At 41.3% G+C, this 27,461-nt stretch overlaps 1 protein-coding gene across 1 annotated transcript; it reads right to left on the bottom strand.

Moving 5' to 3' along the window:
• Nucleotides 1-381: 381 nt before the first annotated feature.
• Nucleotides 382-25,469, bottom strand: DHRS7C (dehydrogenase/reductase 7C). Its single transcript, XM_081936558.1, has 7 exons — nt 25,333-25,469; nt 24,668-24,827; nt 21,742-21,854; nt 14,678-14,888; nt 9,992-10,084; nt 7,462-7,617; nt 382-3,257 (listed from the first exon to the last, which is right to left on the bottom strand). Exons 2-7 carry the CDS (start codon nt 24,819-24,821, stop codon nt 3,049-3,051), a joined length of 936 nt encoding a protein of 311 aa, XP_081792684.1. The 5' UTR covers nt 24,822-24,827; nt 25,333-25,469; the 3' UTR covers nt 382-3,048.
• Between the last annotated feature and the right edge of the window lie 1,992 nt (nt 25,470-27,461).

Consider the following 27,461-nt stretch of genomic DNA (forward strand, 5'->3'; position numbering starts at 1 on the left):
TTGGCTTTCTGTAGGCTTAACCTATAAAGGTTTTTATTGCTTGGCTCAAGTTACTTTCAGGACTCTATTTGCCCATTAAAATTAGCCCAGCCAATTTGATCTTACAGCTGATGGTTACCCATGTTTAGGAATTGGAGGGGGCAGGTTGGGTTTCAGAGATTAATTTTCTTTAGCAGAGCTCATAATCTAAGTTCCGATATGGCAGCCCTTTAGAGCTTAGATTAGCTCCAGTCTTAACCATTTTTTTACTATGTTAGACCCACTCAGTTTAAAAGAGGAAAATAAAATAAAAACACCCCTGAGACATTTTACTAGCAACAACCAAACTTGCATGACAAAAGCAGAAATGCAACTCAGAGCAGAAAAAGGAACTCACAGACATTATTCAAACAGGAGTTTTATTTATATCACCCCAAGGCAAGATTGTTAGCCCTGAAATGTGGAAGAAAAGGGATCACAACTTTAAGTATGCTAATCCACTGTTTCCCTCATGGCTATTTCTAAATCAGTGAATGTGTTTTCAATTGCTTTTATTGATGAGAATAACAAAATGTCAAGTGGTGATTGGGAGAGAAATAAACAGGCAGTGGAGCAGAGAAAGATTGAAGGCATCTCCCAAAGGCACAACTCTTTGGGAGCCAACATCACAAGACATTGCACCAAATAAAACCCTAACAGCAGCCATCTTTCAGTTCAGTGCCCCCCCCCTCTCATTCAGGCACATATGCAGCACTTTCACAAGGAGTAAATTTTCTCCCACTTACTTCCCATACTTTTTCTGTAGCAATGGACATCCTCACACTCGCAGAAGTGTGCATAGTCTTTCTACAAAACGTATTCAGATAGTAAGAATATAAGCATTCTCATTTCTGTGGTAAATAGACCACTTTTCCCAACCTGGGTATCTTAAGATGAACCTCCATAGATTTGCTGTATAAAATAACTGAACCAAGTTAGTGCCTATTTTCTCCAGTTTTTTTAAAAAAATGTCTCTAGCTATAAACCTCCTGATTGACTTCACTCATCTACCTTCATTTTTTACTGTTTTTATCTCCGTCTCGAGCTTCCCCTAACCTAACTAAACTTCCTGCATGATCACCCCATTGGAGCTACTATGGGCCATGCTGCCTGCGAACGACAAGAGTTGTTTGAATGGTGGGGTGGGGGCAGAAGGGGAAATAATAGGCTTATGTGGGGAACAATTATTTTGAGGGAAAATGCAAGTCAAGCCAGACCCAGAACACATTGTATGCTGCAGAAGTATTCCAATTGGGCTCCAAAAATTCTAAAAACCACTAGATGGCAATAAAGACATGTAGCAAACACTAATACTTTGGAGATTTCTAGTGTTCATCTTGATTTTATTTATCCAGTATTTTAAAAATCCTGTCTTTATTACTTTATAAGTAACTCAAGATGGTCAACATACACAATACTTCTTCATCTTCCTATTTTCCTCACAACAATAACCCTGAGAGGTGGCTGGACTGAGAGAGAGTGGCTGGACTAAAGTCAACTTTCATGGCTAAGGCCAGAGTAGAATTTACAGCTTCCTTATTTCTAGCTTAGTGCCTTTTCCCCTTTTTTTACAGTCCAGGTTTGGGGGCCTGACTGAAAGGTGCAGCACAACAAATATCACTTGAGAATTTAAAACCCAATAAACTGCATAGTTTGATCATCTGATCGATTAAATTTCATACCACCTCATAAGTATAACCAGTCAATGTAGATGTTGGAGGCTTAGCAAGGTACTGAATTTATAACTAGCCTCATCAGAGTATCCATTCACAATCTATTCTACTTTGAAACATTAGAGAAGACTTGGAATTTGTGATGCCTGTCCCTAATTCCAAATTCAAGGTGGAGTACCTTTCTGAGATAATTTGAGCGTTGCTGCCGCCTTTGTACTATTACTATAATGGCACAGCAAAGATAAAAATGTTAAGCAAAAATATACTTTTGTGTTTTGAGCTGTAATGTCTTTACATTTTGAGATTTCTGTGAACCTGTAGCATTGAATGAGGAGAAGGAGGCAGTGTGAGAAGATCAGTGTCAATATTCATCAAAGACATGAATCTACCAGTGGTGGTTGGTGCTTTGCCTGCAACAAGTCAAAGTTATATAAAAATGACAATACAGCATGCCGACATTATGATACATAATCTGTTCTTATACATTTGTGTTCTGGTGTCTTACCTGACACCAGCAGGTAAACCATGAAATGTATGTCATAGCATCATGATAAGCATTTCATCATATGCTCCCCACCACTATCTTGAGGACATGTATTTTTAAAAAAGTGATGCAGTTGCCCCAAACTGGACATATCTACCCATGTGGAATGAAAGCAATGCAACATTTCGAAACATGGAATGTTTCATACCCACTCCAGGCATTTGCTTAATTTTTCAGAACTAAAAGCTATAAAAACCAAGCATTGCTGCAGATTTGAAAGGTTCAATTAACCACACAAAAAGGCAAAGGCTATGAAACCTTTTTCTGTTTCCTGTGAGAATTTCCCAAATGTCAAATCAATCTCCTTTCTAAGATCCATGCACTCTGGTGTGAAACCAGAACCTTATATTCTTCCTATACTCTCTATTTCTTTTCCACATGTCCATCACTCAAATTCTCCCCTATTCCTGACATTCCTCATTCTCCATTATTAGTCTACAATTCTCTTGATCTTCACGCCTTTTCTGAACATTTCACCCAACACGCAGACAATTCATGCTTTCTATTAAGTCTCTTGAAATAGCAAATTGTCCAGGAAACTAGTGGCCCCATTTCAGATGACTCACTTGGCACCCTGAAAAAAATGTATTTTGATCTCTTTCATAGCCCAGCAGTGCATTTTTAATGATAGATGAAAAAGCCATATCCTATTCCACTGCCTCCAGATCCTTAAACACAACTTTGTTTTTTTTGGGGGGGGGGGTTGTTTGTTTCATTTGGATTTATACAACATACTTCCAAGATGCCTATCTCTAGCCTCTGCGAGAGAGAATTGGCATAACCCTTTTACCAAGGGAAATGAACTTGATGCAATCAGTTTTCAACTTCAATTTTCTGTTTTTCTTTCACTCCAGCAGCAACCACAGCAAAAAATATCTCTGGGAGGAAAGTGCGAATATAAACAGCTGCCTTTGCAATGGGGTTTGCCATGAACACTTCCTGCTTCTTCCGGTTAACGGTCCGTAGAATTTCTTCTGCTACCTCTGTTGGGCGGACACCATAAGCTGACTTTCGGAAGAAGTCTGAGAATTGGGCAAACAAGAAAGTATTAAAAGAGATAACTAGCTGCTATGTGCATGGTCTTGTCTCATTTCAAAGACAATATGAAGCTCATTCTGGGGACAGGGCAGGGGTGGGTTGCTGCTTGCATTACTGCCGGTTCGGTGCACAAAATATTTTGTGTGCACATGTGCGCGCTTTGTTCGCGCACATGCCAAACACCTAAAAAGTACCTTAAAAGGTCTGCGCAATGTTTTCTAACAACATTAGAAAAGGAAAAAAATACATTTTTGCAATGAAGATTGTTGTGTGCATGCGCAGAACTGAAAATCAAGATGGTGGCCCCAACGATAGAACTGGTTCGGGGGTGTGGCAGGCTGAGTTACTACCAGGGGCGGGTTCCTGCCAGTTCTAATCTCTTCTATAGAAGAGGTTCCACAAATCTACAGTGCCGTTTAAAACCGGTTCCAGCTCCCTCCCCCCGCACGTCCGCACATCATCAAGATGAAGAGCGAGAGGAGGAATTCTGGGAATTGAAGTCCACAAGTTTTAAAGCTGTCAAGTTTGAACACCCCTGGGTTTTTTTTTCTAAAGGGTTAGGGGTGCAAGGGTCTTGTAACTTGACAGCTTTAAGACTTACGTGCTACAAATGCCAGAGTTTCTGAGCCAACATTTTGGTTGCTAAGCAAGAGTGTTGTTAAGTGAGTTTCACACATTTTACAAGTTGGCCACGCCCACCCAGTCACATGACTGGCAAGCCATTCCCACAAAGTAGGCCACACCTACAGAAGAGGTACTAAAAAAATTTGAAACACACCACTGGTTATTACCGACTCAGCCGAACTGGTCTGAACCGGTAGGAACCTACCTCTGGAACAGGGAAGGAAAGAAATTTGGTGGAATGAAGGGAAAATACTATATCAAAGAAAATGAATTCACAATGAGGAGAACTATCTTGCAAATGAATGCATTTGGGTCAATATTAAAGTTGAGGGAGGGGGAAATGACATTGCCGTAGGTCTGTACTACAGGCCACCCGACCAAGCAGAGGAAGTAGATGGACTTTTTGCTAGTCAACTAACTAAGGCATGTAGGAAGCACACCACAATAGTAATGGGGGATTTTAACTACCCTCACATCAACTTGGAAACAAACTCTGCACCAAGTGGAAGATCCAACAGGTTCCTAACGAACCTAGCAGACAACTTTGTTTCCCCAAAAGTAGAGAAGGGAACATGGGGATCGGCCATATTAGACTTAATTCTCACTAATAGAGAGGAAATTATAGAAGGTGTTAAAGCCATAGAAACCCTGGAGGCAAGTGATCACGCAATATTGGAATTGTACATTATGCAAACACAAGTAGTAGAACAAAGTCAAACTAGAGTCTTGGATTTTAAGAGAGCTAATTTCAATAAACTTAGAGAGAGCTTGGGAAGAATTCCATGGATGAGAATCCTCAAGGGGAAAACAACTCAAGAAGCTTGGGAAATTTTGAAAAATGAGATTACAAAAGCTCAGTCTAGCACAATACCGATGAAGAAGAAAAAATAAGAGTTCCCAAAAGAAACCAGCATGGCTACATAAAGAACTCTCTGACAAATTGAAAGACAAAAAAGTTAAGTATAAAAAGTGGAAAGAGGGGGACATAACTAAGGCAGAATATCAGCAAATAGCCCGAGCCTGTAAAGATGAAGTAAGGAAAGCTAAGGCTCACAATGAAGAAAGGCTTGCCACAAAAGTAAAAAATAACAAAAAAAAGAGCTTCTTCCAACATGTTAAAAACAAGAAAAAGGTTAAGGAAACAATTGGTCCATTGCTGGGAGAAAGTGGCAAGAAGGTGACAAGCAACAGGGAGAAAGCAGAACTATTTAACTCATTTTTTGCATCTGTCTTTACACAAAGGGATAAAACAGTCCAACCTATCAAAAACAGCACTACAAAAATCAGATTAGGAACACAAATTGAAATAGGGAAGAAAATGGTAAGTGAGCATCTGTCTACCCTAGATGAGTTCAAATCACCAGGACCGGACGGATTACACCCCAGGGTTCTGAAGGAACTGGCAGATGAGATCTCAGAACCACTGAACTATATCTTTCAGAGACCCTGGAGCACCGGGGAAGTGCCAGAGGACTGGAAAAGAGCTGATGTGGTTCCCATCTTCAAAAAAGGGAAAAATTAGATCCAGTAAACTATAGACCTATCAGCCTAACCTCAATACCAGGAAAGATTCTGGAAAAGATAATCAAGCAATGAATTAGTGAACACCTAGAAGTAAACAAAGTAATAGCCAAAAGCCAACATGGATTTGTCCAAAACAGATCATGCCAGACTAATCTTATTGCATTCTTTGACAAAGTGACAAAATTAGTGGACCAAAGAAATGCCATCAATATAGTTTACTTGGACTTCAGTAAGGCATTTGATAAGGTAGACCATAACCTACTACTAGATAAAGTAGAAGAATGTGGGTTGGACAGTATCACTACCAGATGGATTAGTAACTGGCTGACCAAACACATTCAACGTGTAGTCCTCAATGGAACTGCATCTACATGGAGGGAAGTATGCAGTGGAGTACCCCAAGGCTCTGTTTTAGGCCCAGTACTTTTCAGCATCTTCATCAATGATTTGGATAAGGGAATAAATGGGGATCTCATCAAATTTGCAGATGACACCAAGCTGGCAGGAATAACCAACACTCCAGAATACAGGCTTAAGATACAGAAGGATCTTGACAAACTGAACATTGGGCACTATCTAATAAAATGAAATTCAATGGTGAAAAGAGTAAGGTTCTACATTTAGGCAAGAAAAATGAAATGCACAGGTACAGTATAGGTGGTACCTTGCTCAATAGTAGTAACTGTGAGAGGGATCTTGGAGTCTAGTGGATAACCATTTAAATATGAGCCAGCAGTGTGCAGCAGCTACCAAAAAAGCCAACACAGTTCTAGTCTGCATCATCAGAGGGATAGAATCAACATCACGTGAAGTGTTAATACCACTTTATAATGCTTTGGTAAGGCCACACTTGGAATATTGCATTCAGTTTTGGTCGCCACAATGTAGAAAAGATGTGGAGACTCTAGAAAGAGTGCACAAAAGAGCAACAAAGATGATTAGGAAACTGGAGACTAAAACATATGAAGAACAGTTGCAGGAACTGGGTATGTCTAGTTTAATGAAAAGAAGGACTAAGGGAGACATGATAGCAGTGTTCCAATATCTCAGGGGTTGCCACAAAGAAGAGGGAGTCAAACTATTCTCCAAGGCACCTGAGGGTAGAACAAGAAGCAATGGGTGGAAACTAATCAAGGAGAGAAGTAACTTAGAACTGAGGAGAAATTTCTGACAGTTAGAACAATTAATCAGTGGAACAGCTTGCCTCCAGAAGTTGTGAATGCCCCAACACTGGAAGTCTTTAAGAAGATGTTGGATAGCCATTTATCTGGAACGGTATAGGGTTTCCTACCTAGGCAGGGGGTTGGACTAGTAGACCTCCAAGGCCCCTTCCAACTCTCCTATTGTATTGTATTGTATTGTATTGTATTGTATTGTATTGTATTGTATTGAATAAATAAAAATGCTGAAAGGAATCTTAAAATGGTGAAATATTTTCAAGGAGAATAGTTAATTTTTGTTGCTTTTAATAGACTACACAATAAAAAGAAGACTCAGAACTTTTTAAAAAAATGTTAAAACTGCTCCAGTATGTCAAAATGAAGAATGTATTCTCCCTTACTTTTAACTCTACATTTTAAAGGCAGAGAAAAGTCATTTTTTTTTCTTTAAAGGGCCTTTTGTTACTTATGATGCAGTAGTGGTTCATGGCCAATGTATTTTTTTCTGTGTTGGGAACAAGTAGTAATGTCTTTTGTAAATATTTTACAACTGGTTTGACCATATTTACTAATTGGACAGAAAAATACATATATATGAATGCCAAGATTTAACATTAGCATTCCCTACTTTTGAAACCAAAAATTTATGCTTCTAGTTAACGAACTGCCTTATATTCTAACTACAAATAATCACTCATGGTTCTTAAATATCAAAGCTTGATGACAGTAGATTCTTTAAAGGGAATGTATTTTAAATCTCCAAAGACTGGTGATTTGAATTTTGTCAGCAAGTTATGTGCCTAAATCATTTTTGTCATGGGTATTTTTATTTTTTAATTTTGCTTGTGTTCTGGTCCTCATCCCTGTGTGAATGACTTACTTTTCCATGAGGCCCCTTCACAGTTCTTAGGCTGCAGTTGATTATGATAAGAACATATGAAACTTGGAGACACAGTACTGACACAAACACCAAATTCCGTCAGTTCTGCTCTCAGGCAATCAAAAAATCCCAGAGCAGCGTGCTTCGAAGCAGAATCTAAGAGAAAGGGAAAGATTCATGCAAGAAACATACTATCATATTATACCAAATACCTATCCATTCAAAAATCCATCCATCCATCCATCCATCCATTCATCCACATTAGCTCATCTGATTACCTATACCAGTGATGGTGAACCTTTTTCTTACAGTGTGCCAAAATTGTGTGTGTGCGTGTGCCATCGTGCATGTGCTTGCCCGCTCAATCCTTCCCACCCACCTGCGCACACGGCACCCCTGCGCATGTGCGTGGAACCCCTTGCCAGGCTCTGGAGGCTTTCCTGAAGCCTAGGGAGGGCGCAAATGGCCTCCCCTGGCCCTCTGGAAGGGTGAAAAATCAGCTGGTGGCTGCCGTGCCACCAAATATGGCTTCGCATGCCACCTGTGGCATGCGTGCCATAGGTTCGCCATCACAGACCTATACTAAGAAAGGAATAAAATATAAGTCATGTTTGTTACAAAACATACTTATTCTAGGTGCTTCCTCATTTTCTTCATGCCATGAATAGACCTTGGTAATTGCTTCCCCCCCCCCCCTCTTCCCTTTCATCTGCGGCCCATATCTGAGGTAGTTTAATATTATCCTTCACTGTACAAGTTTTCAAAACCGTGTTTTCTTTTGTCTTCCTAAACAGTTTTTGTCCTGCCACAGTTCACTGGCGATATGGTTGGTAATGTGATGAGCAGTTGGGATCTGCCTGGGTCTCATTGGCTTCTTTGTGTTGCTTCAGGTAGCGCCCCCCCCCCCCCCGCTTCTTGTTGCTGGAAATTACCTCCCATGCCTCTTTTGGCTTAGGCTGCTGAAGAGGCTCGAAGCCTGGCTTCCACAAAACATTTTACTCCATAAGGCTGAACCAAGGCTTACTGCAGCACTTGTCATGTCTTATGCTGGCTCCTTACAACGCAGGTTTAGCTCTTCCTGAAAGAATGCTCAACCTGAGTCTTGGAGTACATAAACAATGCTTTAAAAAGGTGCTAGCCCTTTGCCACATAGAAGGTCAGTGTAAAGCAGGTGACAGACAGCCTTCTGTCATCTGGATATTGCTGGTTCACATGGTGTTGTAGTTGTTTAGTATATTCACAACTTTTATTCCTGAGGACCTATACACAACTGCTGGGACTATCATCTGATTATTCAGCGTCTCTAGAACCAATATTATACAATTGTATTTGCAGTGTTCATGCAGTTTACCATTGTTATTTGTAATACCTCATGGGAGTGTGATGGTATTTTTCTGTTCCATTCTATTTGGATAAAGCTAGATGTCAGACTAGTAACTGTTGTTGTGTACTGGTCAATCACAACATCTCATTGGCTCCTTCTTTGAGGCTATCGGCCATAAACTCAATATTGGTCTCCTTGGTTCCTCATCTGATGGTTCTGAGGTGTGGAGGAGGAGCTGTTCTTACCAGGAGCTTCATCTAATCTCCCTCTTGTTTCTCTCCATGCCCTTCCCAGAGTCTACCAATTGAGTAATCTGACAGGTGGCTAAACTTGCCATTCCAAGCATCTGCTTACAATAATTTATCTTATCCCATATTAAGGAGGAGGATTCCCTCCCACCAAACATCAGAGAGTGATGTTTGGTGGAAGGGAATATAAAACCAAGGGAATCTATTTCCCTACCTTGATTTGTATTTAGTAAGAACAATACATTTGCCAGCTTTTTGTAAAATTTGATTCATTGGTGGGAGAAGGACATTGTGTACAGCTGGACATGTGGGATAGACTGTCCACAAGTCCCTTAAGTACTTCTTAAACTATCTATTATCTCAGGTCGTTTCAACAAAAAGACTAAAACCAAAAAAAACCTCCCACCAATCCAATAACCCATATATAATCAAAGTTATCAGCAGTTACCAGTTTTATAATTTCTTAAAAGGCAGGAACTAGTAGAAGGTAATAACAAGGTTCATACATCAAGCTGCACTGTGTATAATCATGATTCATTGAGTAAGCCACAATGACATGAGTTTACACCATACCCTATAGTTTATATGGTACATCTAATCAAAATCAGACAAATTGTTTGCCTACATCAGATGGAGTACTCAGATGACTGAAAAGATTGTTCAGTGGCATTGTCTGTAATAACATGGAGGAATACATCGATTCAGATGATCAAGTCCATCTGTATCTTCTGACAAATATGGAAGACCACTGAAGATAGCATGTGGTAGAGAATTGAAGGCTATTCCTACTTGGTGAAACTAAAGTTTTTTTGTCTTTCTCTTAATAACAGCTAGATTCAGAGAATCTCAAAAATATTTAAGATTCTCCAGTGGTCTTCTAATTGGAAGACCTCAAGTTTCATATTGTTCTAATTGCCCAGAAATAAAAAGAAATAACGACTTGGATTCATAAACTCACAGGCTGCACGAAAGGGAACACCCAATTTCCCCTGGATATTGTTGACTAGTACAATTTGACCAGTTCTCCTGGAGATCATGTTGGGAAGAAAAGCTGGAAAACAAAATGGGAGGACAAAATCATTTCACATTAACAGAAATGAAAATACGAATTCCTGATCCACTAAACCAATAGCAAATGAAAGGATCACAGTATGATATCAGCTTACATTATACTATATAGAAACCATGAAAGTTTTTTTTTTTTTGCTATATATGCATTTTTCAGTGGTAAACTCAGGTTTCAGACAATTTTTTTCTACCTTCCTCGATTCCTCAGGAACTAAAAGCTGAGAAAATTATTTACGGTAGATACTAAAATAGCAATTGATGTTGTGTCTAGAATGAATAAAAATGCATTACTGATCAATGCAGATAAGGCAGAAATGTTTCTGATTAATTAAAAAGCAATTAGGTAATTGCTAATTCCTTTGAATGTCCTGGGGAGGGGAGGGAAAGGAGGGCATAAATCTGATAAAGAAATAAATAATTTCCTTGAATTGTATTGCATCGATGTAATGCCAATTAATCTAATTTCTTCTGGGAGATTGAACAAGAGATTGAATATACATATAAAGATATGCATCTTTACAATATGAGATGAGATATTAAGCAGCCATATCTTCAATAAAACTACTCAACACCCAGATTTCCTCAAAGGGAGAAAAGACCCCATTTCAATAGGTTGGAAAAGAAAATCTGCAATCTTTTAAAAACTGAGATACCCTAAAAATCTCTCGAGTTCTTTGTGAATGAACATTGCTGCAATCTAGTGGGCCAGAAAACTAAATAGGCTTGGACCTGGGTCATACTTGGATGGGAAACTATCAATAAGTCCTATGATTATAGGCTATCTAGGGAATAAATAATAAAAACAGAACAAGGCAACAGCAAATTATTTCCATATCAAGGTTCTAAAAAGTGCAGGGATATAGCCATGTAGTTACCAGAGCTCAGCTTGTCAGAGTCTTTGCTTTATACTACAATTAATTTCAACTGTTTCATTACATTTCCCTTAAAATAGTATGGCAGACACCTGAATAACAGTCCTGGATAACTCTTACAGACAGTGTTTCTCAACCATAGCAGCTGTAGGAAGTAATATCCCATTTATCCCTGCCTGAAAGTATGGCATAATAATGCTAGGCTATCTTGCAGAGCTGGCTTGCTTCACATTCACTCTGCCATTAGGTATCCAGGTAACAATAATGCAATTCATTGTGTGCATTTTTAAAATGTTTAGCAATTTAACAACAACAACAACATTTTAAAAAATGACAATTCCTAACTTTGCTTCTGTCTTTATTTTTTTGGTAAATAGATTAGTGTCTAATCACAGCAACATCAGAAGTCTGTATTTTTGAATTGTTTTTTTTTTAGTAGAAGTAATTGCTTCCCACTCAGGAAGATTAGTATTTTTTCCTTGCACAATATTTATGTCAATCACTATTAGGATGAATCATGTCATCTAAAACTTGAAAGTCATTAACAAGCCTGCTTTACAAGTTAATCCAAGCAGTGACTATACTGTCCATTTTTTAAATATCTTGGTTTATGGGGGGGCGGGCTAAAAGTACTTCCTCTTTGACATCTTTTGAGTAAATAAAAATGGAGAATTTGGAGATTATGACCTTTGAGCAAGGGCCATCCACTTCTAAGAATGGTCTTGTAAAAAAAAAACTCTACGAAATGCATGCAAAGTATACTGTCCCTCTCTAACCTATTTGTGGTATTAACCTATTACTGATCATGGTTTCATCGTTTTAGTTATTTTTATTATCATTTTTTAATGCCACCCATCTCCCCTATAAAGTGACTCTGGACATTTCATGCTACTTGCAGTTAAGGTTTTTTTCTATATTTTCTTTTACACATAGTAAATAATTATACAACCAACCATATATCCATCCTTCAGTTTAAAACAATGAGCTTGGCCATGCCATAGATCATTCAGTTTGCAAACAATTCCCACTGCATGCTAATTTAGTCCATTTCTCCTTTGCAATCTTCTTGTCAACTGCCAATCACAGACCCTTTCAACTAATTATTGCTGAAAGGCAACATACACTGTCTACCCAATGCAGAACTACAGGAAGTAGGAAGGAACTGTCTTCCGAAGACTGCAAACCTGGTGGAGGTTTTTCTTCCTTTAGTTGGCAACTAGCACCATTCAACTGATGAGTTTGTGTTCTGAGACAGATATAAGACATAACCTTTGTATGGAAACTCCATATCATTTCTCATTTTAGAATGAGATCTCTGCACGCTATAATTGCTACTTAGGATTTTGGGATGCTTCTAGATGGAGGATTCATATCACTAGAAATTTAAAAAACCCATTGAATTTATCTTGCATTTGCCTTTTAAAACAGAGTTTCTATAGTGGGAAGAAAGTTGAAGGTGCAGTAGAGGAAATACAGGATTGCAGATGGAGGAACGGACAATCAAAAGCATTGTGTGAATATATTAGAATAAACCTTTGGAAATGTACTATGATCTAAATTTGAGTCAGATCCATGTGATCTGGAAGCACATTATTAATCTGGCAGGACATGCAGGCAAGATACAATCTGAAACAGCCAGGATGTACTGTAATCTGAGAACTAGCAGCCTTTAAAAGGTGAGTGATACTGTATGATGTCCAACAGCTAATGGGTGAGTTTATACAGTATATTTCCTCACTGTCTTATTTTTCCCAGATAAACCACATCTCTCTAACCTTGACTGTACCACACATCTGAGATACTTTTTCACAAAAACACAGATGAATCATAATTATTTTGGGGGTCTACAGTTAGTATTCATTTCAAACCATTTTGAGGACCTCAGAAGCAGGACATAAAACTGCAACAAAATTGTCCACAGAAGGTTGTTAGTGAAAAATTAATGAACCAAACCAGGAGATGCTGTTCACTTCCTCTTGAACTCCAAAATAGAGTTCCCAAGAGTCAGACTCTTGCTTCAGAGATTAGTTAATAGCACATAAATATTTGAGGCGTGTGGCAAATAGACTAGTATTGGGGAAGGTGTAAATGTGCTCAATGTAGCTATGGGATGAGGAATTGCAACAAAGAGCACATAGAATGAATCCCAGCTTTTGAACTGGTGTATTCAGACATTCTTGTTACATTTAACCAAAATGTATAAGCTAGATCCTATGGATTCTCCCCCGCCCACCGCCCACCCCCAAGTGTTGAGTAGAGTCTTTTTGAAGGAAGGGAAGCTTCATTTAGTTAGTTGGATGCAGACACCTCCAATGGATCCAGAACCACATGTTATTTGGCTTCCGCAGCACATAGCAGTCTCAGAATGTACACATGGAGTGACATTCCCTGCAAAACTCTGTGGATGCCTAGGACAGAGGCTAATGTTGCTGAACAAGATGACTGCAATTTTGGACCACATAAACCCCTTTGTATGTTCCCTTTTATTGTAACTAATACATCCCCAGAGATGGCTAATATTAGAATTGGAAGGTCCATGGAAGAGCTGTGGATTATCAATCAGTCAACAATTGAACGACTTGTTGAATGGATTGGATTGGTTTTAGTTGTTGTTTTAGCTGTAGTTATCACCAGAGAAAGGTTAAAATGACACAGGTATTTTTCCATACAGTCCCCAGGGGTCAGGGCTGACTCAGTGGCATCTAACCCGTTACAGTAAACACCTCCAGGAAGGCTGAGCCCAGCAATCCAGTCATTAGATACATATACTATTAGGGGAAAATGCTTTACCAGCAAGCAATATTCTGCCAAATCCCTTTCATTAATAAATCTCTCATCAAACTCAGCAAGTCTTTGGAATAATTCCAAAATGCATCCGAGTTTGCAATCAGGGCAGATGTAAGCACAAGCTGCTAAAGTTACTACCTCATTTTTCTTTATTTAACCACTTCCAATTCTGTCCCCATCCTCCACTTTTCCATGTGAAATGATAGATTACAGTCACTAGAGGTATTTGAAGTAGTTACACGACACTGAGTCAAATCTAGTAAGAGTTGAAACAGCTATCAGAAATTAAAGCATGCTGCCCTACAGTTATGTTTTATTTCCTTCAGAGAGCCTTAGGCTCTCTGAAGATTTGGGTAGAGCTCTATATGGGTGGAGATTATCTGGGGAAAGGCATGACAGTTAAACTGAAATAAATTTGAGATAGTTTGTTATATGTATATACATAAAATTACTAAAGATTCCTTCCTTTCCAAGAGCAAAGATATATAGTACAGGTAGTCCTTGATTTACAACAGTTCATTTAGTGTCCATTCAAAATTACAATGGCTTGGGAAAAAAGCAGTGTGTGACCATTTTCCACACTTACAATGGTTTCAGCATCCTCATGGTCACATGATCCAAACTCAGTTTGGCAACTGACGTCTATTTATGACGGTTGCAGTGTCCCAGGGCCACCTGATCACTTTTTGTGACCTTCTGACAAGCAAAGTCAACGGGGAAGACAGATTCATTTAACAATTGTGTTACTCACTTAACCATTTGAATGATTCCCTTAACAACTGTGGAAAGAAAGGTTGTAAAACAGGTCGAAACTCACTTCATTAATGCCTCATTTAGCAACAGAATTATGGTGGTAAGTCAAGGGCTCCCTGTATCCCTAAAACATAATAAGATAAGAGAGGCAGTCTTCTTTATACCTTTGGTGAGTGTTATAGGTCCAAAGTAGTTGGCATCCATGATCTTTTTGTCGAGTTCCAGTGACACGTTTTGAACTGTCCCCTTGGCTTTTGTGCTAGCATTGTTAATGAGAATATCCACACATCCATAACAATCCAGGATTTCTTTAGCTACATCTTGGATACAGTTTACATCCGTGAGATCTAAAAGGATAAGCTTCGGTGTAAATGTCTACAAAAGAAGGAGGGTTTGAGGGTTACTGTATTATAAAACAAAGATATCCCAGTACTTTTTGAAGCATAAACAACACAAAAGAGCAGGATAATTCCTAGAGGCAATAAAGCACTTTGCCCAGTTTGGTGACTTGCCGATTTTTGTCTATTTCTGGATCTTCTGCTCCCAAAATTCCCAGTCATATGACTCACAGTAGAATAAATGGGGTTTATCAGATGACCATGACCATGTAGGAGGCAATCAGACCCAAAGATGAAGTAGAATTCATCTATTAAAAGTATAAATAGTAACAGTTCCTTAGGAAAAAAGCATTAGTTTTTAAAATTTGGTAGTACTCTGTTTAATCCAGAATCACCTATTTATCAGTGTATATAATTGTCTGGCCTTAAATCTGGAAATAACTGGTTGTGATTATTTGTACGGAAAAAATATGTGAATTATGTGCACTAGCTCTTTAGTGTAAGGCAGCATCGTTCATTCATTGTTTAAAAACAAACTAGACTGACTTTAATTTTGATGTTTTCCAGTAACATCCAATAAAACCTGTGATCATTCATTATATAAGACAATACTCTGAGGTAACAAACTTATACAATTGCAAAGAGAGACAATAAAACTAACTTTAAACTGCCTTGGGAAACAAGTTAGTTTTAATCTAACACTAAAAATATTGCAATATTTGCACTGTATGTCCTGAATACTGTTTGAAATACTGAATATTAATCTATATTTTTCTGAAATTGTATATTACAGCCTATGGTCTATTGCAGTGTTGGCGAATCTTCAGGTTTCTGGCATGTGCATGCGCACCAGCCAGCTGGTCTTCATGTGTGCATGTGTGCCAGAAACCAGAAGACCAGGTGGTCGGTGCGCATGCGCGTGCTGGAAAGCGGAAGATCATCTTCCCAGCGCATGCATGCACACCAGGCAGCTGCTTTTCCAGTTTCCGGCACTTCTGCGCGCATGAAGACCAGCTGGCTGGCACAACAGAACATGGTAGAGGCAACAGCTTGTGTGTCCAGAGAGATCGCTCTGTGTGCCACATCTGGCACACATGCCATAGGTTTGCCATCATGGATCTATTGCCATCCTTTAACCCCTAAGAGTTATTCAGTTGTAAGATATGCTTGTTCTAGGTAGGTATTTTTATATGATCTGTATTCCTAATGTATCTTTTTATTGTATTTTTTATTTATTTAATGTATCTTTTCTGCTCTTCCCATGGTGGAAGCAGTAGCTGGAAGGCAACTGAGGAAGGAGGAGGAGCTTCCGGTGATGGCGGTTGCCTCCTGAGCTCCGGAGAACGCCGCGGAGCTCCCCGATGGATTAGGGCTGCTGCCGGACCTCATGCCATCTGAGGCCCGAGGGTTTGATAGCCTGTCCACCCTGACTTGTTTTGAGCCCATTTTGGGCTGCCAGGGTGGTCGGAGGAGTCCGGAGTCTGGCGGAGAGCGCGGAGAGCGCTGAAATAGAAATAGAAGGAAGGCTGTTTGGAGCGAGGAGAAGGCGGGGCTGCAATGGTGGCTACAGCGAGAACAGTAACACGGAGCGGAACAGCAGCACGGAGCGGAACGCAGCGTGATGGACTGCGGGCTGCCCCAGGGTGAATGGTGCAAGGTGAAAGATACTGGCATGAACAGCGCTGGAGAGAACAACAACAAAATAACAACAACCAAAAAAGGACAGATGGGTGTGAGGCTTGAGGCGCAAGAGACTTGCAAGAGATTTGCATTGCTGCTGGCAACTAACCTAAGACCGGGGGGGGGGGGGGAGAATAAGGAGAACAAGTTATGGCTAGGAGTTGGTGAGTTAGCCGGGAGAGACCAACTAGAGGTGGCTATGGTGGCGGGTGAGGGAAAGGAAGGTCGCCATTGCCTGGACTTCTGCTGTTTTTTCCATCATACCCTGTCTGCTCCCAACGCCCCTATGCCCCCCCCCCAGGCCTTGTCAACGCCAGCAGGGGACACCAAACTCTAATCTGTAAGTCTCTGTGGACCTCTAGGAAGGAACCACCCTGAACCAGCGCGAATAATCTCCCATTTTTGGGTCACCCTGCCCTGGAACATCCTGAACACCTTGAACAATCTCTCACCTTGTGGTCACCTGCGTCGTTTTATGCAATTTTATGTAATTGGGGGTATTCGATCATTCCCACCCCTTCTTCTCTATCTAAATATTTTAACATCTCCTTTCTCCCTCTAAGACCCCGACTCATTAGCCATCAACTTTTATGAACTTTTATCAACTTTCTATCAACCTTTATTAGCATCCTGATTCCATTGGACTTTTAACGAACTATTTATTCGAGGTTGGACCTGCTCCGCCTGCGGGAGGCCCCTCTCTCGCAGGTATGGCCCTTGGCTCTCTCAAGGGCCTGCCTTGATGACGGGTTTGTGAACCCCGAGAGGTGGAAGAAACGGAGGCTGAGGGGCTTTTTATCCAGAAGTTTTTTATTGTTATTAAGGGGTTCCAGGGAGGGGGTGTGTGATAACCAGGCCGGGAGAGGCGCCAGTGCCAGTGCCAGACGGACAGGTGAGTCCGGGAAGGAAGTGAGCGGAGCGGGGGGGGGGAGAGGGAACAAGTGATTCCAATAGAGGGTTGTTTGATTACAACGGTCGCGGGGAGGGGGGGATGCGAGGACAAGAGAAGATCACAAGGTCGGTTGGGAGACCGTGGTTGTTGGCTATGCCCGGTCGTTTGCACCAACCCCCGCAACCTAGGTGGCCAGGAACTACAGAGCCCGGGCCTACGGCTGATGCTTTGCAATGCAAGGTCCGTAACCAACAAGGCCCCCCTCATTAATGAGTTGATCTCTGAGGGGGAGCTAGACCTTGCAGGGATAACAGAAACCTGGTTGGGCCACGAGGGTGGTTTACCCCTCGTGGAAATGTGCCCACCAGGTTTCCGTGCATTCCATCAGCCTCGGGCCCTGGGTAAGGGTGGTGGGGTGGCGGTAGTTATACGGGAAGGTCTAGAGCCGAGGGAGTTCACTGTTCCTCAGATATCCGGGTGTGAGTCCCTTGGTGTGAAATGGGGCCCAGGGAGGCAGTTGGGTTTGCTGATTGTATACTTGGCTCCTCGCTATACATCAGCAGCCCTGCCCGAGCTCCTCGAGCTGATCTCGGAGACGGCGGTTGAGATCCCCAGGCTTGTGGTTTTGGGGGATTTCAACCTGCCGTCGACGGGAGCAGCGTCTGAGGTAGCTCGGGAGTTCATGGCTTCCATGACAGCCATGGGCCTGACCCAGTTAATTCAGGGCCCCACACACGAAGGAGGCCACACATTGGACCTTGTTTTTGTATCTGAGCAGTGGACGAGTGATCTGGGTAGAGGGGATTTTACTGTTACACCCCTGTCATGGTCAGATCACTCATGTCTCCGGCTTGACTTCCCTGGCGCTACCCCCCACCGCGAGGAGGCGGGACCAGACGTTCCACGCTGGTACCGCCCCAAGCACCTGATGGAGCCGGATAGGTTCCAGACGGAGCTTGGGCCATTACCTGTAGCCCTGACCCGCGCTCGGTCAGAGGACCTAGCGGCCGCCTGGAATAGGGCGGCGGCTGGGGCCTTGGACCGGGTTGCGCCTTTGTGACCTCTCCTGCGGCAGTGATCCACCCGGGCTCCTTGGTATACCGAGGAGCTGAGGGTGATGAAGCGCCACAGGAGACGTCTAGAGAGCAGGTGGAGGTCCTCACGCTCCGAATCTGATCGAACACAGGTAAGATCCTACTTACGGACCTACCTTGTGGCATTAAGGGCGGCCAAACGTAGATATTGCGCCACCCTTATTGCGTCCGCGGATAACCGCCCTGCCGCCCTGTTTAGGGTGACCCGCTCCTTCTTGTCACAGAGGACACAGGGAGCACCCTTACAGGGCAGAGCAGAGGAATTTGGGGAATATCTGCAGGAGAAAGTCGCTCAGATCCGGAGCGGATGGGCCCCACTCAGTGGACCAGACGGGCCGCCAACAGCGAGTCTTGTGAGACCATCCTGGGAGGAGTTTGATTCTGTTGCCCCCGAGGATTTAGATAGGTTGCGTGGACGGCTGCGACCCACCACATGTTTAATGGACCCGTGTCCCTCCTGGTTGGTACTGGCATCTTGGGAGGTGACCCGAGGCTGGCTGCTGGGCCTGGTGAATGCCTCATTGGGTGAGGGATCCTTACCAACCGCCTTGAAAGAGGCGGTGGTGAGGCCCTTACTTAAGAGGCCTTCACTCGACCCAATGGAGCTAGCTAATTATCGTCCAGTCTCCAACCTTCCGTTTCTAGCGAAGGTTGTAGAGAATGTGGTGGCGCAGCAGTTTCCACGACACCTTGACGAATCCGAGTATCTAGACTCATGCCAGTCCGGCTTCCGACCCGGGCACAGCACAGAGACAGCCTTGGTCGCGTTGGTTGATGATCTCTGGAGGGCCAGAGATAGAGGTTGTTCCTCTATCCTGGTCCTATTAGACCTCTCGGCGGCTTTTGATACCATCGACCATGGTATCCTATTGCGCCGGTTGGAGGGGATAGGAGTCGGGGGTACCGTTTTGCGGTGGTTCGGCTCCTACCTCTCCGACCGGAGGCAATGTGTGTTGACAGGGGGACAGAGGTCGACCCCGAGGCCACTCACTTGTGGAGTGCCACAGGGGTCGGTCCTCTCGCCTCTCCTGTTCAACACATATGTGAAGCCGCTGGGTGAGATCATCCGTGGTTTTGGGGTTGAGTATCACCTCTATGCTGATGATACTCAGCTGTATATTTCAACTCCAAACCACCCCAACGAGGCTGTCGAAGTGATGTCCCGGTGTTTGGAGGCCGTCGGGGTCTGGATGGGGGACAACAGACTTAAACTCAACCCCTCCAAGACTGAGTGGCTGTGGCTACCGGCACCTCGGTTCAGCCAGCTGATCCCATCGCTGGCCATAGGGGGCGAACAATTGCCCCCTGTGGAACGGGCGCGCAATTTGGGCTTCCTCCTTGATGCCCGGCTGTCAATGGATGACCATGTGGCAGCCGTGGCAAGGGGGGCGTTCCACCAGGTTTGCCTGGTGCGCCAATTGCGCCCCCTACTGGACCGGGATGCCCTACGCATGGTCACTCATGCGCTGGTGACGTCCCGCCTGGATTACTGCAACGCTCTCTACATGGGGCTGCCCTTGGGACGCGCCCGGAGACTGCAGTTAGTTCAGAACGCAGCCGCGCGGGCTGTGATGGGGAGTACGAGGTACTCCCACGTAACACCTCTCCTGCGCGAGCTGCACTGGCTGCCTGTGGTTTTCCGGGTGCATTTCAAGGTGCTGATTACCATCTTTAAAGCGCTCCATGGAACGGGACCTAGTTACTTGCGGGATCGCATCCTCCCACATACATCCCTGCGGCCAATACGCTCACACAGGGAGGGACTTCTCCTGGTGCCGTCCACTAGGCAATGCCAGCGGGCGACGCCGAGGAGTAGGGCCTTCTCTGTGATGGGCCCAACCCTCTGGAATGACCTCCCCCCCGACATTAGAACCACTTCTGACCTCCGCTCCTTCCGGCAAAAACTGAAGACCCACCTGTCCCGATTAGCAGGCCTGGCATAATTCAACTGTCCCTCCTGGCAAATGTATTATATCTGGTTATTTTAGGGGTTTTTTAATTTGCTGTATTTGTTTTTAGGGGTTTTGAATTTATTTTATATCTGCTTTGTACAGTTCTTTTAACTGCATTTTAACCTCCTCCATGTCAATTGTCAACTGTACATATTTAATTTTATTGTAGCTTGGTATATTTTGTATTTTGTATGAACTGTACACCGCCCCGAGTCCCTTTCGGGAGAGGGGGCGGTCTAGAAGCATTAAATATTATTATTATTATTATTATTATTATTATTATTATTATTATTATTATTATTATTATTATTATTATTATTATTATTATTGTACATGAACAAGATTAGTGATTAATGGCTTTATTTGTTTACTTGTGCATTTTATTAGGTTCCTACTATCTTCAGACAAGTGCCTCTCCAGCAAGCTGGCAAAATCATGCATTGTGCTATCATGACTATGCTGGGCTATGCTTAAATGCCATCATTTAATTGCAAGCTGCCCAGAGTCTCTTTGGCAACATCGCTGACTTATACGTTTAATAAATAAATAAACAAGTGAATACATAAATGACACAAGGTCCATATCTTACTTATTTGCATGTGAGTATTAAAGGAACGGAATCAAATTTCATAATTTGCCTTTGTTCATAGGACAGTAAGTTAATCTTTTAACTGCCTTCTTCAGCATTCCAACTATTTCAAAAACTAAGTTCTTAGAACACTACTGCCTTCATTCCTTATCCAAAGGTGGAGATGGTAGAAATTATAATTTAAATCTTCTGGAAGTTTCCAGACTGAGGAAGGCTGGAATGTAGTCTTATAAGCTTTCATGTGTTTTCTTTTGTCCTATAATTTTTTCAAGCACTTGTATTTATCTACCTTCTTAAATTTAGGCTGATCCCTCATGTTCCTTTATAGTAGAAGCAGGGAAACATTTGCCTTCCTGAGCTTGAGTAGCAAGTGAATTTTAGTTCAACACAAGCAACGAGCCAGCAATTTCCTTCTCTGCATCTAAGTCCAATAAATATTTTGAGGAAGGCAGAGGAGACAGTGTCTTGCCCATATTTGTTCAAGTAAGATGAAAATAGGCAAGAAAACCTCCCTCCTACTTCTGCCTATGGTAGGATTGGCCCTGTGAGTAATTAATTTGTTGGGAAGAAATGTTCAATTCAGAACATTCAGAAACCCTGAAAAAATTGCTTGGCCATACTAGATCAAGTTTCTCTCTCTTTTTGCCTTTATATAAATCTTTAAGGATATACAAGAGTCTTACTGCAGTAGGATCAGCCGCACTATTTAAAGCATCACAGAGAACTTCTAATTTGTCCAGGTGTTTCCCGCACAAAATCAGCCTTGCTCCTCCTGAATGAAATACTTGTGCACATTCTGGAAGATAAACCAAGAGATAATTCAATTTTTTGGGATTATAATAGAGTATACCTGTTCTCATTCATTCCACCTTAACAACAGAAAAAAATATTCTTCCCACATTCACCATTAGCATACAGATAAACTTTCCTCCCCGTGCAATTGCTTATATTTCAGCTACTGATCTTGTGGGTGGTTAGACAAATGTATAATCTGGACATTACCTAAAAAACATATTTGTACCTGCCTTTGCTTATAAATGGACTCTATGAAGTCTTGTGCATGGAACTGAGAGCAATCACTAAAACCCAGGACCTCTGTGGCTGGGTTATCGTTATGAAAACACAAGGAAGTCATGATGCTTCCAATGAGGAGATCCTTTGCGGTGAGAGAGATTTGCAAAAAAAAGTTAAATGAAATCATCAGAAGTCATCAAACCTGAAACTGCTTAGTTAGGGGCCTGCAGCTACAGGAGTTATATATCCATTTCTCTCAGTTAACTATAAACTAAATCACATTGCTACAGCAAGGAGAGGAGCCTGTTGCATGTCTATGCTGGGTGAGGTAACAAGTGACTTATTTAATTTTCCCCATTTAATATAGAAATGCAGAGAGATTCCAGAGCAGAATTTTTGCTCTGTTTCTGTTTACTTGGCATCTTCCACACAGATGTGATGAAAAAGATTTATCTTCCTCTATTGCCAGCTTGGAAATAAATTGCTGGAAATATGTTCCATAGAAAAGGTCTCTCCACACCACCTTAGGAAGGCAAGGCTGGGAAGCCAACATTTCCATGCATTTCAGTAATGTATATCAGTAGCAAGCATCCCCAAAGGGGAATGAGCTGATAATGGTTGCAGTGATTGTCCCCTTGTGATTGAAAGAAAGGATTCCATCCCTGGAAATCCCCACGAGAAATAGCTTAGGATAAACAGAGCATGCTCAGTAGCTCCAGAATGAAATGCCACATGGAAGAGAAAACCAAAAAAAGATATTGTCTAGCAGAAAAAGAGAGAAAAGGGCAGCTTTGGAAAGAATGAAGAGTTTTCTGGGCAAAACCCAGAGTAAAATCATTAACTGAATCAAACTTTACTGAATTAACTTGATTTCCTGGGTATACCACAACACAGGGTTAAAATTAAGCAATACAATTTTAAATTTAGTGGGTTGCACAAAATCAGCCACAATATGATTCTTTATGTGGAAATAAGCACAAAATATTTAAAACAGATTCTTCCTTTCTTAAAAAACCTACCACAGTCTTCTTGTAGGATGCACTATATTAGGGGGAACCTGGCAACACAGTTAACCAATTTGATAGAATAGACTAGGATATCTGTCTGCAATTTGGAATGATCTCAACCTTTTTATAAGGTATTTCTTAGATTTTCCACTCTGCATCCTGGTCCAGCTCCAGTAAACACAAGAGTTCAGGAAAGTTCACTATTGGGGATGAAAATGTCATATTGTCTTGTCCTATCACTTGAGGTACTTCTCCTAGTTTGTTTGCCAATGGTGCACATGACCCTGGTGATTTCTCAGTTGACATCTCCTGTTTCCTTCCCCCACCCTCTGGAGAGGCAGCAGAGCAGCAAAACTCCTGCATATCTCCACAAGAGGGATCATTTTTCCTTCCTCTGACATTTTTTGTGGCTCTGATTTTTCTCCATTCACCAAACCAGGGCTGCAAGTTCAAAGTTTTCACCACAAGGTCTACCAATAATTTTGCTTCAAGATAACCCTTAGTATCTCAACTGCTTGGTGCAAGATCTTAAAACTCACCACTAGTGCATAATTTAGGGATTACAGAAATAAGCTATTTATATCATATTGCTGCCACTTCATAGGTCCTGTATGTGCAAATGGTTCTCACCATTACAGCACAGCTAGCTAACTAAAAATAGATTTTTTTCTCTCTCCTAAGACATAGTGTTTGTGGGGGCACTTTTCTAACTAACTGTAGATCTAAGTACTATTCTTTCTAATGGACTGTTCAATAGTTGCATCGTAAGAGATATAAGTGGATGCAGGTCTCAAAATAAATAGAGCTTTTATTGCACTTTGCAGTTTGTGCAAAGTGTGAGTAATTTTAATGACATGGAATTCTGAAAGTTGGCTCCAAACAAAACAACAAAGCAATGTAGGATCTAATTTCTTGCACATGAGATCAATTGTCAATACACTGTCAATGCACAACTCAGTCCCCTTTTCTCCTCCTCTTCTTGTGTCTTCATACCACATGGTTTATATTTATTTTCTCTAATTTATTTCAATTGCAACATTTGTAATTATGCAGACAATGTAATTTGTTCCAAGGTGTTTAAGTAGGTTCAGAATGCTTACAGACCATTTGAAGGCAATGTTTCAGATTGAGCAAATGGACATACAGATTGTGTTCTATAGGAAGGAATTTGTTGATAAATAAGAATAGAGTAATCTGGAGAAAATCTTAATATGCTCACTTAAGAAGGCCCTTTCTGCACAAATGTACATATCTATATGGCTTCTCTACTGACTTACAGGGCTGAAGCCTTGACTGGTCTATAATACTGGTTTCTGAGCATTTTATGTTCCTTTTATTTCCACGTTTTCCTTTATGAATGCTTCTTAGAATCCTGGATGTCTCCACAAGGTAAACATTCATAACATTTTCAGGAGAAATTTCCTATTTTTGCAATCAATCTCTCTCTCTCTCTCTCTCTCTCTCTCTCTCTCTCTCTCTCTCTCTCTCTCTCTCTCTCTCTCTCTCTCTCTCTCTCTCTCACACACACACACACACACACACACACACACACACACACATACACACAAATATTTGCTGCACTTCTTACCCTTGCCCACACCAGACAGAGCATCAGTGACTACTACAACTTTGCTCCGCACAGCAGACTTTGTCATCAGCTGAGTAACTTTCCGATAAATGTATACAATTCCACTAATTCCAACCACAAGCAGTGGAAGGAATAGAATAGCCCAAATGCCCATCTTCACCTAACAAAAAAGATAACACATTAAAGTCACACAGAAGGTCCATCATACTGTATATGCCACACAGATTTATTTTTCTTTTTAAAATATACTTACTCAGAGGTCAGTGAGCAAGACAATTGGTAACATATTACACATTCTGACTATTTATTTAGCATCTGTCAATGCATATGGAGATTTTCAAAACTGCACAAACCCTATTTTTTGTTTCTGCAAATCAAACCATTTTTATAAGATTTTATCTTGTAAAATCAAGACTATTACACAAATCCATTTAAATCCATATTATATTCATTTCCTGATTGCTTGCTTTATACTATAAACAGCTTACATGTAGTAGTCCATTCATTTATTGCAATGCAAAGGAGAAAAAAAAGGGGGGAAGAGTAGAGGAAAAAACCACTTATGTATTTCCTCTTATAATTATAAAAGGCCAAAAAGCAATTACTACAGACATTAATCCCATTTGATATCCAACTACAGTTCTGCAATAAAGCTAATAACTTACTTGGAAAGCAAGCAGTCAGCCCGCCGATAAGGTGGTGTCTCCTGCCAACTGGTTTATTCCAGAAGTTTAATTAAACGTGTAGACATTTTTGGAAAGGAAAAGCAGCCCACAAGCTGTAGCCTAGTCCTTTGAGCAAAAGCAGCTATGTATAGTACCCAGCTGCACCCCAGACTTAAAAAAAGTAAATATAGTATCTGTGGTCTCAGCCACATACCTGACCTATTTCGTTTCACTGGGCTTCCAAGTCCTTCTGCAGCTTGGAGCAGTGGAATAATTGAATGTTAGGACGAAATGGTCTTCATTTATTTGTTAGCAGGAACCTTGAATTAATTCTAAACTTGCCCTTGGAATGTCTATTTATAATGGAAATCATTGTTAGGAGCCTCCAGTCCATTAGCAAGGTTACTGGCACCTTTTATGATAATACAAGATGGAATTGCTTAATTTTCACAGTTCTTACATGGTGGGAATGCCACTATAAGCTGACCATAATATCTCTATATGTAGATAAGAATATTTTTTAAAATATATCAATATATTTTAGTATAACATTTAGTGCGTACTGCTACTTTTGTGCGCAGCTATGTCTCTGTCAGTGCTATCATTTTGGGTTTTTGTAATAGTCGAAATAGGAATTGTACAACTAAATAATACAGCTCTTGTGCAAGATAAATGATGGATATTTTCCCAAACTGCAGTGGCAGAGTTAGCTCTCATACCTTCTAGGTCCAAATGACATTTTGAAAATTTCTGTCAAATTTGTGGAAAAAAAAATCGAGTAGTTGACTTCAACCAATTTCTGTTTGGGAAGAAAAAATCATTTCAAAATCAAAATCCATCTGTAGCAGCAGTATTATAGAAAAATCTCAAAGGGAGTTTTTTTCCCCTCAAGCTTTTTTGCTTCAAATTGATGAAATGGAAGATTGCAATGCTCTGGAAAGAAATTTATACAAGGACAGAGAAAACATTCTCACACATTTCTTGGTGACCAACGGACTCAATGAACACAGTACCATCACCTGTGAGAGTTTAATTCCCCCCCCCCCGATTTTAGATAATTTCTAAAGTAACTTTTCTTTCATCAAACTGAATGAGACCTAATAGAAGAGAATGCAGAATTTCCATTCTAATCATCCCATAGTATGGAGCACAAAGAATGCAGATTGATTGTATGGACTGTTTTCACAGAAATAACATCTGGAACACTTCATCAATGCAAAGGAGAAGGACATTCAGTATCCCAACTCAAAATGTAGATGGGTCTAAAAGAGTCAGAGTCAGAAAAAATAGTGCCCCGAAATACTGATTGTCTACTTATTAGTCACAATAGAATAAAGCTATTCAGTGTTACTAATTTAGTTCAAGGGTCACTAAATATGAGTGAACTACTATTCAAGTGAAATGCAACACTAACATTTTAATGAAGTTCAACTGTTCCAGAATTGGATTCTGTGGTTTGAAGCCATTGATGGCAAACCAGTGGCTCATTGGTTTGTATTAACCCTCCCCCACAACAAAATCTTGTTCAAATTCAGATCAGCGGAGAAGGTGGAGTTGATATTGCCCTGCTTGAGAATTCTCAGAAATGTTTCAATATAACTGGAAGATGCCAAGAAGGAAATGTGGTCTTATTTGAACTCGATATTTTATCACAACTTTATTAGTGGAGGTTTTTTTGGAGAGGTGAAACGTTCTCCTTTATTGGAAGTCCCATAGACTGAGAAACTCCATAGACACTTTTGCAGGATTCTTTAAGTGTAAACCTGATACTCCGGTGCACTCTATTTTGCCAGCCCATTATTGAACAGGAATTCTAGTAGGCACCTTTTTTTTTTTGCCATTCTATAGGCCAGTGATGGCTAACCTTTTTCTAAAGGCATGCCAAAATTGTGCGTGGGTATCGTGCCTGCATGTGTGCACCACTCAACTGCGCATATATGTGATTGGGGGGGGAGTTTTCACCCTCCCCAGGCTACAGAGGCTTTCCTGAAGCCTGGGGAGGGGGAAAAGTGGCCTGACCACCCAACCGAAAGTTTGGGAACAAATATCAGGTTGGCCTGTAGGGCCTGTTTTTTTGCCCTCTCTAGGCTCCAGAGGCTTTCTTGATGCCATGTGTGTGTGTGTGTGTT

The sequence above is a fragment of the Natrix helvetica genome (assembly GCF_964273705.1).
Source record: "Natrix helvetica genome assembly, chromosome: 1".
In the NCBI taxonomy this organism is placed as follows: domain Eukaryota; kingdom Metazoa; phylum Chordata; class Lepidosauria; order Squamata; family Natricidae; genus Natrix; species Natrix helvetica.